At 42.4% G+C, this 15,467-nt stretch overlaps 1 protein-coding gene across 2 annotated transcripts in view; it reads left to right on the plus strand.

The window, feature by feature from the left end:
• USP6NL (USP6 N-terminal like) overlaps positions 1 to 15,467 on the plus strand; it is a 201,273-nt gene that overhangs the window by 77,102 nt on the left and 108,704 nt on the right. The window contains exon 1 of one of the 2 annotated variants that reach the window (XM_030215978.1): positions 8,408 to 8,510. The exons of the other annotated variant lie outside the window; for it this stretch is intronic. Within the exon in view, the coding sequence (XP_030071838.1) occupies positions 8,456 to 8,510 (55 nt within the window). The 5' untranslated portion in view covers positions 8,408 to 8,455. Of the gene's footprint in view, positions 1 to 8,407; positions 8,511 to 15,467 lie in introns of those variants that run through there. 2 annotated transcript variants of the gene reach the window in all.

The following is a 15,467-nucleotide window of genomic DNA, read 5'->3' on the forward strand; positions in this document are numbered from 1 at the left end:
AAGCCACATTGAGCCTGCAAATAGGTGGGAAAATGTGTGATACAAATGCAATAAATAAACATAGTTCACCCAATAATTTGGTGGAGTCAGCACAGCCCAGAAGCTCCTGTTGACAATAGCTCTGAGTATTTGAGGACACAAAGTGCAGCATGATTCAGGGTGTAAATTCAAGAGAAGAGCAAAAGACGGGACTCTTAATGTGTAATGCAGGATAGCAGGAAACAAGACCTTCGCTCACCCCGGAAAGTGGCCCAGTTGATGTCATCCAGCATTTTAGTGACCATTTAGTCTGTGTTGGTTCACTGTGTTGTAGCTGCAATATATCTAGCTCAGCTGAAACACTACGAGGGGACTGACAAGTTTAGGGAGAGAGGTTAGCGAGTACACGGGACAGCAGAAGGCAAAAGTCTTTTATCAGCTATTTTGTTTAGTTATTACAGAACAAGGGGAAAGTGATGTGCCTGTGCAGGAAACGGGATCATAGACAACTGTAAAATTATCATAAGCCCATTTACTTTCCAACAATTTTTTTTGATGTCTGAAGTCACTCCGTACATACAATAATACACATCCAACTCCATTATAAGAAAGCCAACATTGTGAACAATTCAGCAAAACATCATCATCAGAAGCCCATTTAGAGAGGGAGGACATGCGAAGTACCTAAAAGGGAGAGTAGATAAGGTGACGAGACTCTGGAGTATACCTCAGGGTATGGAAAGAAATGAAGAAGTTGAGTGTCCTGTTCCCCCCCCCCCCCCCCAAGCTTTACTCAACTTGTCTCTGGAGAAAAGGGGGGATTCAAAGAGACTGAGAGTAGACATTTCTCCCATTTCGTAAAAGCAAAAGTGGAGGAAAGAAGAAAACAGGTGACTACAGAGCATTAGTATTCATTCATTATTTAGATTTTGCTCACACCTTTTCCAGTAGTAGCTCAAAGTGAGTTACATTCAGGTACACTGGATATTTCTCTGTCCCAGGAGGGCTCACAATCTAAGTTTGTACCTGAGGCAATGGAGGGTTAAGTGACTTGCCCAAGATCACAAGGAGCAGCAGTGGGATTTGAACCGGCCACCTCTGGATTGCAAGACCGGTGCTCTAACCACTAGTCAACTCCTCCACTCCATTAGTATTATGCAGAGCTGTTGAAAGACTACTAAAAAGAGAATAGCGCTTTGAAAACAAAGACTCAGACAAGACAGAAAAGGACCAACTGACCCCATGCATCCTGCCTAATTATTCCTGTCCACACTGCCAAGGATATAGCCCAGCTGCCAGTCATTATTTGTCATCACATACCTGGGTAGACGAGCCCTTATTTAGTTCCTAGCCACCCTCTTTTCCCACACCTAAAAAAGTCTTAACATTGATAGTATTTTCCTTTTCTGAGACAAAATTTGGTGAGTTATTTAATGAGGTAACTGAAGAGGTGGATTAGGAGGGTGCAGCGAATGTTTCTCTGGATTTCAGTAAAGCTTTTATCATTTCTGCACAAAAGACCAGTAAACAAGCTAGACAGTGTGTGCGTGGGAGAGAGACTTGGAAACTGGTTGAGCAGTGAAGTCCATTGTGATGAAGGAAACATGACCCGTGGGGTGACTCTAGCCTTACTGCTAGTGCTGTTCTTTTCAATACTTTTTCTTCTATTACTGTGCAAATCTGTTTAAAGAGAGAGAGAGTTGCTGGATAGACCCATTGGGAGTGGTGAAAAATTGAAAGGGGATTTGAAAATACTTTTGAGTCTTAATGCAACAAGTCTAAAATCATGCATTTGGGATACAAAATCCCATTAGACGTCCATTTCCCCGCTTTTAAAAAAAATTCTACCTTGTCTTGTGTATGAAAAAATAGTTTTGTAAATTCCTCCCACTTATCCAAGCAATTAATTCGGAAACTAGTAAAGATGAGCAGACTGTGCATATCCTTAACACATTCGTTGATGTTGCATAAATAATTATATAAACCACTGACGAGTGAGTGCAGAATGCGTTGAAAAGGAAAGGATAAGCGGTTGCAAAGAGCAAATACTTAAAAAAAACTCCAGACAGCCCAGAACACAGCAGCCAGATTAATATTTGGCAAATCAAAATATGAATGCGCGACACCCCTACGAGAAAAACTACACTGGCTCCCACTTAAAGAACGCATCACATTCAAACTTTGTACCCTAGTCCACAAGATCATCCTTGGAGACACCCCAGCCTACATGTCAGACCTAATAGAACTACCACCCAGGAACGCAATAAAATCTTCTCGCACATTCCTCAATCTTCATCCTCCCAATTGTAAAGGTCTGAAATACAAATTGTTGCATGCATCTACCTTTTCCTATATGAGCGCACAGCTGGAACGCACTACCACGCAACTTGAAAACAGTCCATGAACTGGCCAATTTCCGCAAACTACTGAAAACATCTCTTCGACAAGATTTATCACAAAGATCAATACATGTAACTGTATAATCTTTAATATAAATAGGAATGTCTTATAACGTCTTTTGCTGTAATACAACCATGTACTTCACCACCATGTAACCCTAACCCTCCATAAACCAAATGTATATTCTTTTCTATTTCCAATATCCACGACGAATTGCAAGCCATATTGAGCCTGCAAAGAGGTGGGATAATGTGGGATACAAATGCAATAAATAAATACTCAACATTTTTATTTTGATGAAGGATTTAAGTATAAGAATTTATACTAGGGTGTTGCAATATCATGGTAATATCATTTTCAGCAGTGTAAAGACACTGGATGTCTGAGGCCCCAGTACTCAGATGCGGGTGCTAGAGGTCAGTAGCACCGGACTGGCACCCGTATTTGCTAGCACCGAATGCTCAGAGCTGACGAGCATATGAAAAACAAGCTTGTCGGCTCTGAGCACGATGGGCATGCCAAAGGAGTCATCTGCTATTCCTCCCCAGTGCTCAGCAGGCAGCGCACCGAACAAGGGTGCTTCTCTTGCGACAAACCCTACAGTAGCTCAGAGCCATGGGGAGGAATAGGAGACCGGAGTTTTCTCGATAAGGAGCTTAAAACTGTCCCATCCCACGCTCACGTTTAAACTGCTCCTCTGAAAGAAAAACTGGTCCAAGGCTGTCACGGTCTGAGTGGAGGGTGAAGGTGAATAAAACTCAGTTTGAGAGTAGGTTGGAGACTAATTTCCAATTGGCTGCCGTGTGGAGGGCCAGGGTCAGAACGTTCAAGCTGCAGCTGCCGTAGGTAAGCCTTCGCGCTGGTCTCGTTCGCATGTGCACGGCACGTTTCCCCGCCCCCTTACTTCCCAGTGCTCAGCGCTAAGAATGTACATAAAATTTGCATACATTAGCGTTGAGCATTGAGAAGTTCTTTTTCGGTGGTATTTTTCCGACACTGTTTTGTACAGCACTGGAATTTTGAGCATCTGGGCCTCGGTGTCATGCATAGGAATAGGTTCTTCCTTTTAGAAATTCTTGAGCAGGCGGCATGAGTAGAAGATTTAAAAGAAAACTGTTTACATAGTGAGCACCAGGCCACTGGGTGAACAGCTACTACTGGAGCAAAGGGATTTTTTTTTATGAGGTTTGTTTGGAAAGCATCCTACATTGTCTGTTAAAAACCAGATTATCTGACCATAGGTTATGCAAACAATTTCTGGGACACAGGTCAGCTGATAGATGAGAATTAAAGGGCAGTGCGTAGTTGATGGTTATGTTAGTACATAAGTACATAAGTACATAAGTAGTGCCATACTGGGAAAGACCAAAGGTCCATCTAGCCCAGCATCCTGTCACCGACAGTGGCCAATCCAGGTCAAGGGCACCTGGCACGCTCCCCAAACGTAAAAACATTCCAGACAAGTTATACCTAAAAATGCGGAATTTTTCCAAGTCCATTTAATAGCGGTGTATGGACTTGTCCTTTAGGAATCTATCTAACCCCTTTTTAAACTCCATCAAGCTAACCGCCCGTACCACGTTCTCCGGCAACGAATTCCAGAGTCTAATTACACGTTGGGTGAAGAAAAATTTTCTCCGATTCGTTTTAAATTTACCACACTGTAGCTTCAACTCATGCCCTCTAGTCCTAGTATTTTTGGATAGCGTGAACAGTCGCTTCACATCCACCCGATCCATTCCACTCATTATTTTATACACTTCTATCATATCTCCCCTCAGCCGTCTCTTCTCCAAGCTGAAAAGCCCTAGCCTTCTCAGCCTCTCTTCATAGGAAAGTCGTCCCATCCCCACTATCATTTTGGTCGCCCTTCGCTGTACCTTTTCCAATTCTACTATATCTTTTTTGAGATACGGAGACCAGTACTGAACACAATACTCCAGGTGCGGTCGCACCATGGAGCGATACAACGGCATTATAACATCCGCACACCTGGACTCCATACCCTTCCTAATAACACCCAACATTCTATTCGCTTTCCTAGCCGCAGCAGCACACTGAGCAGAAGGTTTCAGCGTATCATCGACGACGACACCCAGATCCCTTTCTTGATCCGTAACTCCTAAGGAAGTGCAGAGAAATGAAGTATGTTTATGTTTTAAAATTAAGCCAGAGGTGATTTTTATTCCCAAAAATACAATACTTTTCCTGTCTAGCGTTTCCATTTTTTACATTTTTTTTGTTTAAAGAAAAATTACATAAATATATAAAAAAATGCTTGTTACAGAAAAAGTGAAACAGAATACACTAAAAAAGGAAACACTTGGGTTTCCATTTTCTGATCATGATTCCACATACCCTTCCACCCTGGTGCTCATCACAGTTGCAGATGCCTGCTTAATTAGCTGTGTTTTCAACTGATGTCAGAACTGGAGATAATCCTGACAGGGCCTCAGCTGCTCTGGCACTGTGTCCATCTGATAGGACCTATCACGGAGCCCTTTCTGACCCCATTTCTCCCCCTGGAGTCATGAATAACTCTCTTCTCAATGAGTGAAACTACTGCTTAGACGGCTACCCCCTTCAAGGCTTTAAACCCACAAACCATCTTAAATGTAATGCGATAGAGCCTTAAATAATTACTATAAGCAAACCATCATTTTTTGTCCTCTAGCAGTTCGGACTGCCATATTTTTGCAGAATTTACAGTCACTTCAGAGCTCTCTATGTGGGACTCATGTATACAGAATTGCAGAAATCTAACTTTGTCACTTTGAAAGCCTGAGCCACCATCATCAAATCCTCAGATGACAAATATGGTCTAAATTTTCACAGAAATCCTCAGCTTAATAAAAGCTGCTTGGATGACTTTCCAAAATCTGTTTCCTCAGTCAGAGTCCAGACATCTGAATCTTTAACATGCCCATAGAAATGTTACCTTGTGCAATTTTCATTTTCATGCTTCTGACTCAATAGAGTTCATATCTTTTGAGACCAAACAGAGAAATGCCTGCCACGTCACTGTGCTCCTCCGGAGTCTTACTCCAGGGGCAGTGACGTGGAGGCGAGAGGAGGAGCGGCTTCAGAGACTGCGTTGTAAGACTCGGGCATTTGCGAATGATTTGGGTGGGTTTAAAAACATTTATCGCATCTTTTCTTTTTGTAGCAGCCACTGCTGCTCAACAGGAGAAGCAGCAGCGTCCGGACAGCATTAGTACTGGCATCTGCGGGTGGCGATGGGTTTTGGTGCGCCGGGGGGGGGGGGGGGGGTGTTGATGTGCTTCGGGTGGGGGAGGGGTGTTTTGCTCTGAGGGGGGGGGGTCTGAGGTGCCGCGCTTGTAGTTTTTTGATGCGCCGCTCCCTGCCACTTGCTCCAAAGTGGCAGGGAACGGCGCACTGACAGCTGATTCCCAGGCAGGGGGAGGAGTAGGGAAACACGAGGAGCGTGTTTCCCTACTCCTCCCCCTGCCTGGGAATCAGCTGTTAGTGACGTCATCCTGGCTACGGAGCCTAGCTCAGCAACTCCAGGAGCCACAGACACAGGCAGTCCCACATTAGAACGTTGGTGGTGAGAATTATTATATAGGATATACATCACATTACAGCCATGTATAGATGTTAATTCTGCCTCTTGTGGAACCTCACACCACAGTTCCTACTCACGGTTGGCCTCTGTGGTCTACACACTGCAGATAAGAAATAAAGCATTGAAGTACCCTGACTTCGATGTACCAACACTTCAGTGCTAACTATGTCGAAGAAGCAGCCAACTAAAGAAGTGAATCCAGTATGGAGATGGTAACAGCCGCCATACCATAATGTTATCTGAGAGTAGACAGATCATTCTCCTTGAAAAAGTAACTTCATTTATTGAAACACCACCCTTTCTGTAATTTTCCTGGTAATAAATAGAAATAAAACAAAACAGAGAAAAGAAAATAAGATGATACCTTTATTTATTGGACTAACAATTCATTTTTTGATTAGCTTGCAAAGGAAACCCCCCTTCTTTAGATCAGAAATAAGCAAATGTTGGCAAACATCAGTATGTATATGTAAGTGAAAAATCAAAGCATGACAGTCTCACAGGAAGAGTGGGGTGGGGTGAGAATAGGGAGCTGGGTGGATGAGAGAGAGAGATGGATTGGTAAAAAATTGATCTGAAGAAGGGTTACTTTTGAAAGCTAATCAAATAATGATCCAAGTTAGTCCAATAAAAAGGTATCTTATTTTTCTTCATATGTTTTGTTTTATTTCTAATTATTACCGGTTAAAAGTGGACTAACACGGCTACCATATCACTTTACTGTAATTTTCCCTTAAATGGGAAGTTTGAGCCTGGTCTTTAATTGGCTCCAAAGTTTTCATGGTCCTTTCACCAGTAGCCTGATCAGTGCATTCAAGACATCTGAAAATATCCCTTCCTTCAAATGACGCATTCGGCACTCGTGACTAACTGATCCATCACTATTCTCCTACTCTTCTTATACGCCAAGATGGACAGGGAACTCTCTTACAAAACGTAAGGTCCAATGATGCCAAAACGTCTTGTATCACTTTTCCAACCACTGCAGAAGACTCCCATTGTGTAAACCCTGTTATATAGCCTTCCCTCTTCATCTTTCTGCTGAACAACAGACCCCAGCTATGTTTCAACCAGGAATGGGCTTCTCTAAAGAGACTTCTTCCCTTTCAACTCACATTCCTGGCAGATCAACAATATTGTTTCCTTGAAGAACTCTGCCATTCCATTAATGTTTGTTTTTTGGATTTTGCTCACACCTTTTCAGTAGTAGCTCAAGGTCAGGAGGTTAGAAAAGAAGGAAGGGAGGAGGGAACTCCCTAAGACCTGGCCAGCTGGGAGAGAGTAAACAGGTTACCTAACCCGAGAGGACCTTGAAGTACAAGCTAGACCAGAGTCGAGTATTCCCTAAAAGCAGGTTGGAAGCGAGGAAAGTGGATAAGCCCTGCCCGATAGAAAAGATGAGAAAAGACCCAGCCTGAAACGGAGGGGCCTGAGTGGGACCCCAAGAAGGTATCCTTTAAGGATGTTTTCCCTGAAATGTTGTGGAACCCTTTGGTTATTGGATTATGCTTTTGGTTTTGACTTGTTTTGCCTAAAAGTATGGAAACATTTTGGGTTCAAATAAAAAAGAAAACCTGGACTGGATTTTTTGACGGCCTTGACTCAAAGTTATAGACATTACTAAGCTGGGAGTATGGGCAGCTGCCCGGTTGCCTGAGGAGCACAGTGGTGTGAAGGTTGAAGGGATCTTCACAATAATGGTGTTAGCAGTGGGATCCAAGAGCCAACATGTGAAGGACCAGCTATAACCAGGTCCACTGGATATTACCCTGTCCCTGGAGGGCTCACAATCTAAGTTGTGATTTTTGGTAAAATCTTTCAGCTTTAGAACCAGGTGGTGGTGAGCAAATGGAGGAGTGCAGTCCATTTAATTTTGGCTTGAAAGTTAGTGTCTGAAAGTTTGCTATCTCAAAGCGTTCTTTCTACCTTTGCTCATTTTGGAGATCATAGATTAAGTAATAAATCTCAGGAGCTCATAATTCTCCCCTTTTTTTTGTCATTTCCGTTTGACATGTAAAATTCTACAAAGATGCAGAATTAGATTTGAGCAAGAGTGTTTCCAAGCTGCTGAACGATATTGAGCATGACTGAAATATTCTGGAATATTCTGGTGAATACATATAAGAATGTAACAGATTCTCCAGCCGCACATGGACTCGCCTTGTTTCCAGTTCTCTTTGTTGTGTAGTGGAATTCTGGTACGTAGGCTGAAGTGGAGAGTTCTGGCATGTAGCGTGAAAGAATCTGTGGTTACCCCGTAACAGGCAGCCTTTGTGTTCGTTTGGATGACTGTAGACTGTGTAATTTGTGTAGGATAGTGTGTGCTTGGAACTGAGGAAAGCACAAGACAGCACACTTTTTTTTTTCTTTCCCTGGTGCAATCATCGTTGCAAGTGGAGGAAAGAAAAGCTCTCCACAGACCTGATATACCCTTCAGTCAGGATTCTCTGTCTAGTAGTGATATGATCTCGTGACTGAATTCTGTTCTCCATGAGGACTAAAGCTCTGCTTAATATTCAGGACCCACGTGGGAATCAAAAGAAGGGTAAAGTGAATCTCTTCTTAAATAACTTTGTGATATTAATATGAAATAGATAGAGGTGGAAGAAATATTGAGAGTTGTATCTTTCAGGGTTCCCCTCTCCCTCCTTTCCATTATTTTTTTAAACCCCTCTTCTCCTAACAGCACGTTTGCATGGCACAAAGTTCACTAGCTCTCAAGCCTGGGGGGTGGTCTCCGATGCAGTGCTCTTTTTGGTTAGTAGGCGCTGCTGTCGTGGTGACAGCTACAGTTCTGCCTTTCTCGGATAAAATGGTGTGGTAGCCACGCGAGTCCACTTTTAAAGATAATAAATAGAAATAAAACCGAACAAAAAAAGAAAAATAGGACGATACCTTTTTTTATTGGGCTAAATATGGTTTTTTGATTATCTTTTGAAGATAATAACTTTTTTTCAGGTCAGAAATGAGCAAATGATGACAAATATCAGAATATATAAGTGACCTGATCATCCATCCATCTCTCCCTGGTTTCTCACCCCCACCCCTTTCCCTGTGACACTGTCACTTATATATTCTGATATTTGTCATCATTTGCTCATTTCGGATCTGAACAAGAAGGCATTGCCTCTGAAAGCTAATCAGAAAATGTATTGTCAGTCCAATATAGAATCAAATTCATTTGTTCTGTTTTACTTTTATTTATTCCTTAGTCTGTGTTGTCTGTGATTTATGCCCAATAAATAGCCTGAGCTAAGGGACTAGCCACGTTTTGGATTTTTTTTTGGAGGGGGTGGGGGTGGGGGTGAGTGATTGAATGGTAAAAGAGAAGATGTCTAACGTTTTTGTGTTGAAAGGCTACTTTGGATTAGATTGCTATGTCTATGTAAAACTAGGGGCTTTAAAAAATGATTAAGTAGATACCTTTTTATTTTATAAATCTATGTATATAAATATCTTATTGTGCAGTTGTTTTCATTTATTGATGTGCACCTAAGATCAAGGCACAGTCGTGCTCAGTTCACATAATGCGCAATTTGGGGGTGGTAATTTTTTTATAAAGGGTTTTCCTTGCATAAACCAGTTGTGTACGGAAAAAAGCCTGTTATAAAATGGGAGGCCATTTACATGCGTACAATTATGATGCTCATTGGGGCATAGTTTGGATGGAATGGAGGCAGTGTACACAGACACAAGCCTAGGGTGTCCACACACATCTATAGCTTTGCAGCATATGTAAATGTGGCTTGTTCTGGGAGCCTGATTCATAAAGACACATCTGTGTATATGTTGCTTTCATAAAATCTTAAAAGAAGTGCCTTTTTGGATTTCTTAAGTACAGTCTCAATTATCCGACCTTCGCTAATCTGACCATCCGGCATATCTGACAACCCCCCGGTGATGTGATTTCATTTCTTTCTATTAAAAATCTTTGTTTTAGAACAATTTTTGAAAATTGGGAACTATGTTCCTTTGTTTATGCATTGTTTGAGGGGTTTATGCAGTGTTTCCTGTATTATCTGACTTTTCACTTATCCGACAATGGGGTCGGTCCCGTTTACGTCGGATAATCAAGACTGTTCTGTACTCTATTATACAATCAAGTCCTTTAGATTTGACTGCCCTCTGCTACTGAATTGTCTGTAAACCAAAAATACTTGGTTAGCATGCTAGAAAAATGCCGGTAAAATCATTCAGGCCGGGGGAGTGGAGGAACCATCATCTTTGACCAGAGATGAAATGGTAGCTGGACATGTTTATTCCTGGATTCTTCGTGTTTATAAATGGAGTCTCTTTTAATCAGTTATAATTTTTCGTGTGCCAAGTTATAGATACTGTCTATATCTAATTGTAATAAAACGAAAACCCCAAATAACTGAGACTGGCTCCTCAGTAAAACTTGACGCTTAGGTTTCATTCATGTTTCCTTGCCACAAGTTTGAGGTCAGTGTGTTCTGATCTTTGTTGTGCTTTATTTTCTGGTTAGTAGGAATGCATTCTAAAGCTCAGTCTGTCGCCTCCCTGCTCTGACATAAAGCAGTAAGATCCATTATCAGATTTACTTGCCTGGAACAATCAACTAGGTCCATTCTGCTTTAACTCTAACTTTAAACACAAACAAAAAAAAAAAAAAGCCCCTTTCAAGCAGAAAACTGAGCTTTTATTCAGCAGAATTTAGGTTGAATCCAAAAGGGTGGAAAGTACAAGGAAGAATTTTAAAAACCTTGGGAATGTTCTACTACTACTTATCATTTCTATAGCGCTACTAGACGTACGCAGCGCTGTACACTTGAACATGAAGAGACAGTCCCTGCTCGACAGAGCTTACAATCTAATTAAGACAGACAAACAGGACAAACAAGAGATAAGGGAATATTAAAGTGAGGATGGTAAAATAAGGGTTCTGAACAAGTGAATAAGGGTTAGGAGTTAAAAGCAGCATCAAAAAGGTGGGCTTTTAGCTTAGATTTGAAGACGGCCAGAGGTGGAGCTTGACGTACCGGCTCAGGAAGTCTATTCCAGGCATATGGTGCAGCAAGATAGAAGGAACGGAGTCTGGAGTTAGCGATGGAGGAGAAGGGTGCAGATAAGAGAGAGAGAGTTTGACAGCAAATATTTAATACAGGGTTATACATTTGAGCTGCTAGAACCCAAGGGTGTAGTACAATCAAAGGCAACGTTCTTCTGTTCCTAAAAGAAGAATGGGATGGATTGATGAGATCTGATGATCTAAAGGTAGCCAAATAGGCAAGGCAGTGGCAAAACCTGGAGGATGCTTGGGTGCAATAGGGAGAAGAATGTCTAGCTGGAAATAGGAGGTGACGGTGGTTCTGGCAAGACCTTCGTTGGAGCACTGCGAACATTCCTGGATAGAGAGGCAATAGGATGAGACTGCAAGAAGTTGGATTCATTAGTAATTAGAAGTGGTGATGGATTCATAGAGTGGAGGAGTGGCCTAGTGGTTAGAGCACTGGTCTTGCAATCCAGAGGTGGCCAGTTCAAATCCCACTGCTGCTGTTGGTGATCTTGGGCAAGTCACTTAACCCTCCATTGCCTCAGGTACAAACTTATTGTGAGCCCTCCTGGGACAGAGAAATATCCAGAGTACCTGAATGTAACTCACCTTGAGCTACTACTGAAGAAGGGGTGAGCAAAATCTAGACCCCCAAAGAATAGCAAGATTCTGGAATCCCAATGAGTAGCAACATTCCATGTAGAACCTCAAAGAGTGACAGGAGTGGCCTAGTGGTTAGAGCACCAGTCTTGCAATCCAGAGGTGGCCGGTTCAAATCCCATTCCTGATCCTTGTGATCTTGGGCAAGTCACTTAACCCTCCATTGCCTCAGGTACAAACTTAGATTGTGAGCCCTTCTGGGACAGAGAAATATCCAGAGTACCTGAATGTAAGTCACCTTGAGCTACTACTGAAGAAGGGGTGAGCAAAATCTAGACCCCCAAAGAATAGCAAGATTCTGGAATCCCAATGAGTAGCAACATTCCATGTAGAACCTCAAAGAGTGACAGGAGTGGCCTAGTGGTTAGAGCACCAGTCTTGCAATCCAGAGGTGACCAGTTCAAATCCCACTGCTGCTCCTTGTGATCTTGGGCAAGTCACTTAACCCTCCATTGCCTCGGGTACAAACTTAGATTGTGAGCCCTCCTGGGACAGAGAAATATCCAGAATACCTGAATGTAGTTCACCCTGAGCTACTACTGAAAAAGGTGTGAGCAAAATCTAAATAAATAAATAGAAGCAGCTACCAGTGGAAGTGATAGAGGCAAGAACCGTATTGGACTAAAAGAAAGCGTGGGACAAGCAGAGTGGCTCTGTTGAGGGAAAGGAAGAGATTGTAGGACTGAACGGTTGGTGTGGACAGGCAGACTAGATGGGCTATCTGGTCTTCGCCGCTTGTTAGCCGCGATACTACGTAATAGCGCTTCGGCGTTCTTCCATGTTCACCCACAGTACTGAGCAGAGTAGTGTTTCTATCACCACATACAGAGACTCCTGAGGCAGGTCCTTGGGGCCGAAACACGATTTTGTGTCTATTTTTATATGTGGATAAGACTTCTTAGTCCATTGGTTGTTTTTACTCTGCATCGTCATCATGTCACCTCCTCAGTGCTTGTCTGTCTGGTCTTTCTGCCATCATATGTTTCTTTGTTTTTTCTAAAACCCATTTTAGCATGTAGAGATGCCACAACCCGTATCACTGGCAAAGGGGGCTGTTACTTCTATAGAGAAAGCAAGAAAAAGAGTGTAAAAAGTTTGAACATTTTGTTGTTAAGCCTGTATCTCCCCGTTCCTTATTTTGGATTTGTTTGCTTAGCTTGGCAGTGGCTCACTGCCCCTTTGGGTCTGCCACACAGTTTGAACCTCTTTTTAACTAGCTTTGATACTGTGACCCCCCTCATTTGTAGATACTTTGGGTTTCCTCCCCCTCCTCCTTCCCATCCAGTGCAACCATTACAGCAAGAACCCAAGGCTGAGCAGCAACACTGCAGTTCTTTCTGGAACTGGAAACAAGAGCAGCTCCTGAGCCAGTCAGTAAATCTAGTCTGATGACTGGACCCATTTCTCTGGGGCTTTCACCGCTCTATCCACAGCCTCTGCTGATTCATGAAGCAGGCACCAAGTCCAGAGATCAAAACTGTGTCCTCCTTAGCCCCATGTACTATGTCATGTGACTGGCTGTCACATGGGATTTTAAAAAGGATTTATAAATCTTTATTTCAAATATTTTTTTTCTTAAACATCATAAACACACAGATTGGCACATCTTGGTTCTTTGTATGCACCAGCCCACAACAAACGATAATAATTTGTCAGGTTTTCACACAATCCTGATTCTAAACATGAGCTTTTCTGACATTAATTCTGTCCAGAAACCTTTTATTATTTATAGATGAGTAAATATTAGTTGTCTCCCTCCAAATATCAAAAGAACTTGTCCATCTCTGTGTAGAATGTGCTGTGATATTTCTCCTCTAGCTTCAGGCCAGCCTTGGGACGTGATATCTGGTCATTCTGCCTTAATAAATTGTAACTCGAGTAAAGGTAGATAAGGTCAGAAAGAAATGCCAGAACGTAATAATCTGCTGAGTCCCAATAACATCTCCTGCATGAGCTACGCTTCTTTCCCATCTAGACAAAACGATGAGGTCCTTAGATTTAGTTGACCTGCTGCGCTTCTGACTTTTAAGAACTATATTGTATTTTCTTCCATCAGTCTTAGTTTTCAAACCTTGTTATTCCCTTCTTCCTTCTCCTCTCCTATAGTCAGCAAAGTATGTGCTAAGCATTATGTTTATTATTGAGGCAGTGCTGAAGTGTCAGTGACATTTTGGTAAGAAGGGTAAAGACACAATTAAATGTCTACGTCTGTGATTGGCACTTTATGTAAGGCACGAGATTTTATTTATTTTCAACATACTGATGGCATTGTTGAGTATTGTGATATTAATTATGCATATCTCTTATTAATTATATTATTATTCAGAAGAAAACTGCAAAATCTCTATAAATTATTTCTTAAGCATATCTAGTGGTAGTATCCCAGAGACTTGAGGAAAGTTTGATATCCTAAGATTGAAATGTCGGTTGAAATTTTCCCGTTGTTCAGTCTTCCTATGGAGCATTAATCTGTCTTTTGCAACCACATTTTGAAAATCCTGGAGAGACTTAATGTCCTCATGCACTTTCTGGAAAAGGCTAGAGGAGTCTTTATTTTTAAAATCCTCTACTGCTGCAGATAAATAATTAGTCTTAGTCACCAGAAAAGTTACCTCATCAGATGATTTCTTCACTGTAGCAGAGATATCAAGTAAAACCTTCTAAATAGACTCAAGGGAGACCGCTGCGGGTTGAAGGGATTCCTCGGAGTAGCCTAGTGGTTAGTGCAGTGGACTTTGATCCTGGAGAACTGGGTTCGATTCCCACTGCAGCTCTTTGTGACTCTGGGCAAGTCACTTAACCCTCCATTGCCCCTGGTACAAAATAAGTACCTGAATATACTATGTAAAACCGCTTTGAATGTAGTTGCAAAAACCACAGAAAGGCGGTATATCAAGTCCCATTTCCCTTTCCCTTATGATATCACAATATCAGAAGTGAGCCAAGTATCGGGCAATCAAGCCATTGTGACATCACTGATGAGGTTGGCTCTTATTGGTGGAATGAGTGGAGGAGTAGCCTAGTGGTTAGTGCAGTGGACTTTGATCCTGGGGAACTGAGTTCAATTCCCACTGCAGCTCCTTGTGACTCTGAGCAAGTCACTTAACCTTCCATTGCCCCTGGTACAAAATAAGTACCTGAATATATGTAAACCGCTTTGAATGTAGTTGCAAAAACCTCAGAAAGGCGGTATATCAAGTCCCATTTCCCTTTTCCTTTCCCTTATGACATCACAATATCAGAAGTGAGCCAAGTATCGGGCAATCAAGCCATTGTGACATCACTGATGAGGTTGGCTCTTATTGGTGGAATGAGTGGAGGAGTAGCCTAGTGGTTAGTGCAGTGGACTTTGATCCTGGGGAACTGAGTTCGATTCCCGCTGCAGCTCCTTGTGACTGTGGGCAAGTCACTTAACCCTCCATTGCCCCTGGTACAAAATAAGTACCTGAATATATGTAAACCGCTTTGAATGTAGTTGCAAAAACCTCAGAAAGGCGGTATATCAAGTCCCATTTCCCTTCCCTTTCCCTTCATAGGATTCAGCTGCACGACGCTGCTGAGGCGGAACACTGCCCTCACCTGAGGTCTCCTGCGTTGATTCTTGTGACACATGGATAGCCTCCAGCGTTACCTCCTGTAATGCCGGACATGGTGGTTGACATGAATCTGGGGGAGGAAGAGTAGTATTGTGTTCCAAAGCGACGGGACTTCCTCCCACCGCACAGCAGAGCCTACAACCCCAGTCCGTTCAGCTGTAGTCCCGGTGGCATAGCGGTCAATCCACTGCTATATCGGAGATGAAGAGAGAACTGGCAAGGGGGAAGCTCT

Source organism: Microcaecilia unicolor, chromosome 10 (assembly GCF_901765095.1).
Source record: "Microcaecilia unicolor chromosome 10, aMicUni1.1, whole genome shotgun sequence".
Taxonomy (NCBI): Eukaryota; Metazoa; Chordata; class Amphibia; order Gymnophiona; family Siphonopidae; genus Microcaecilia; species Microcaecilia unicolor.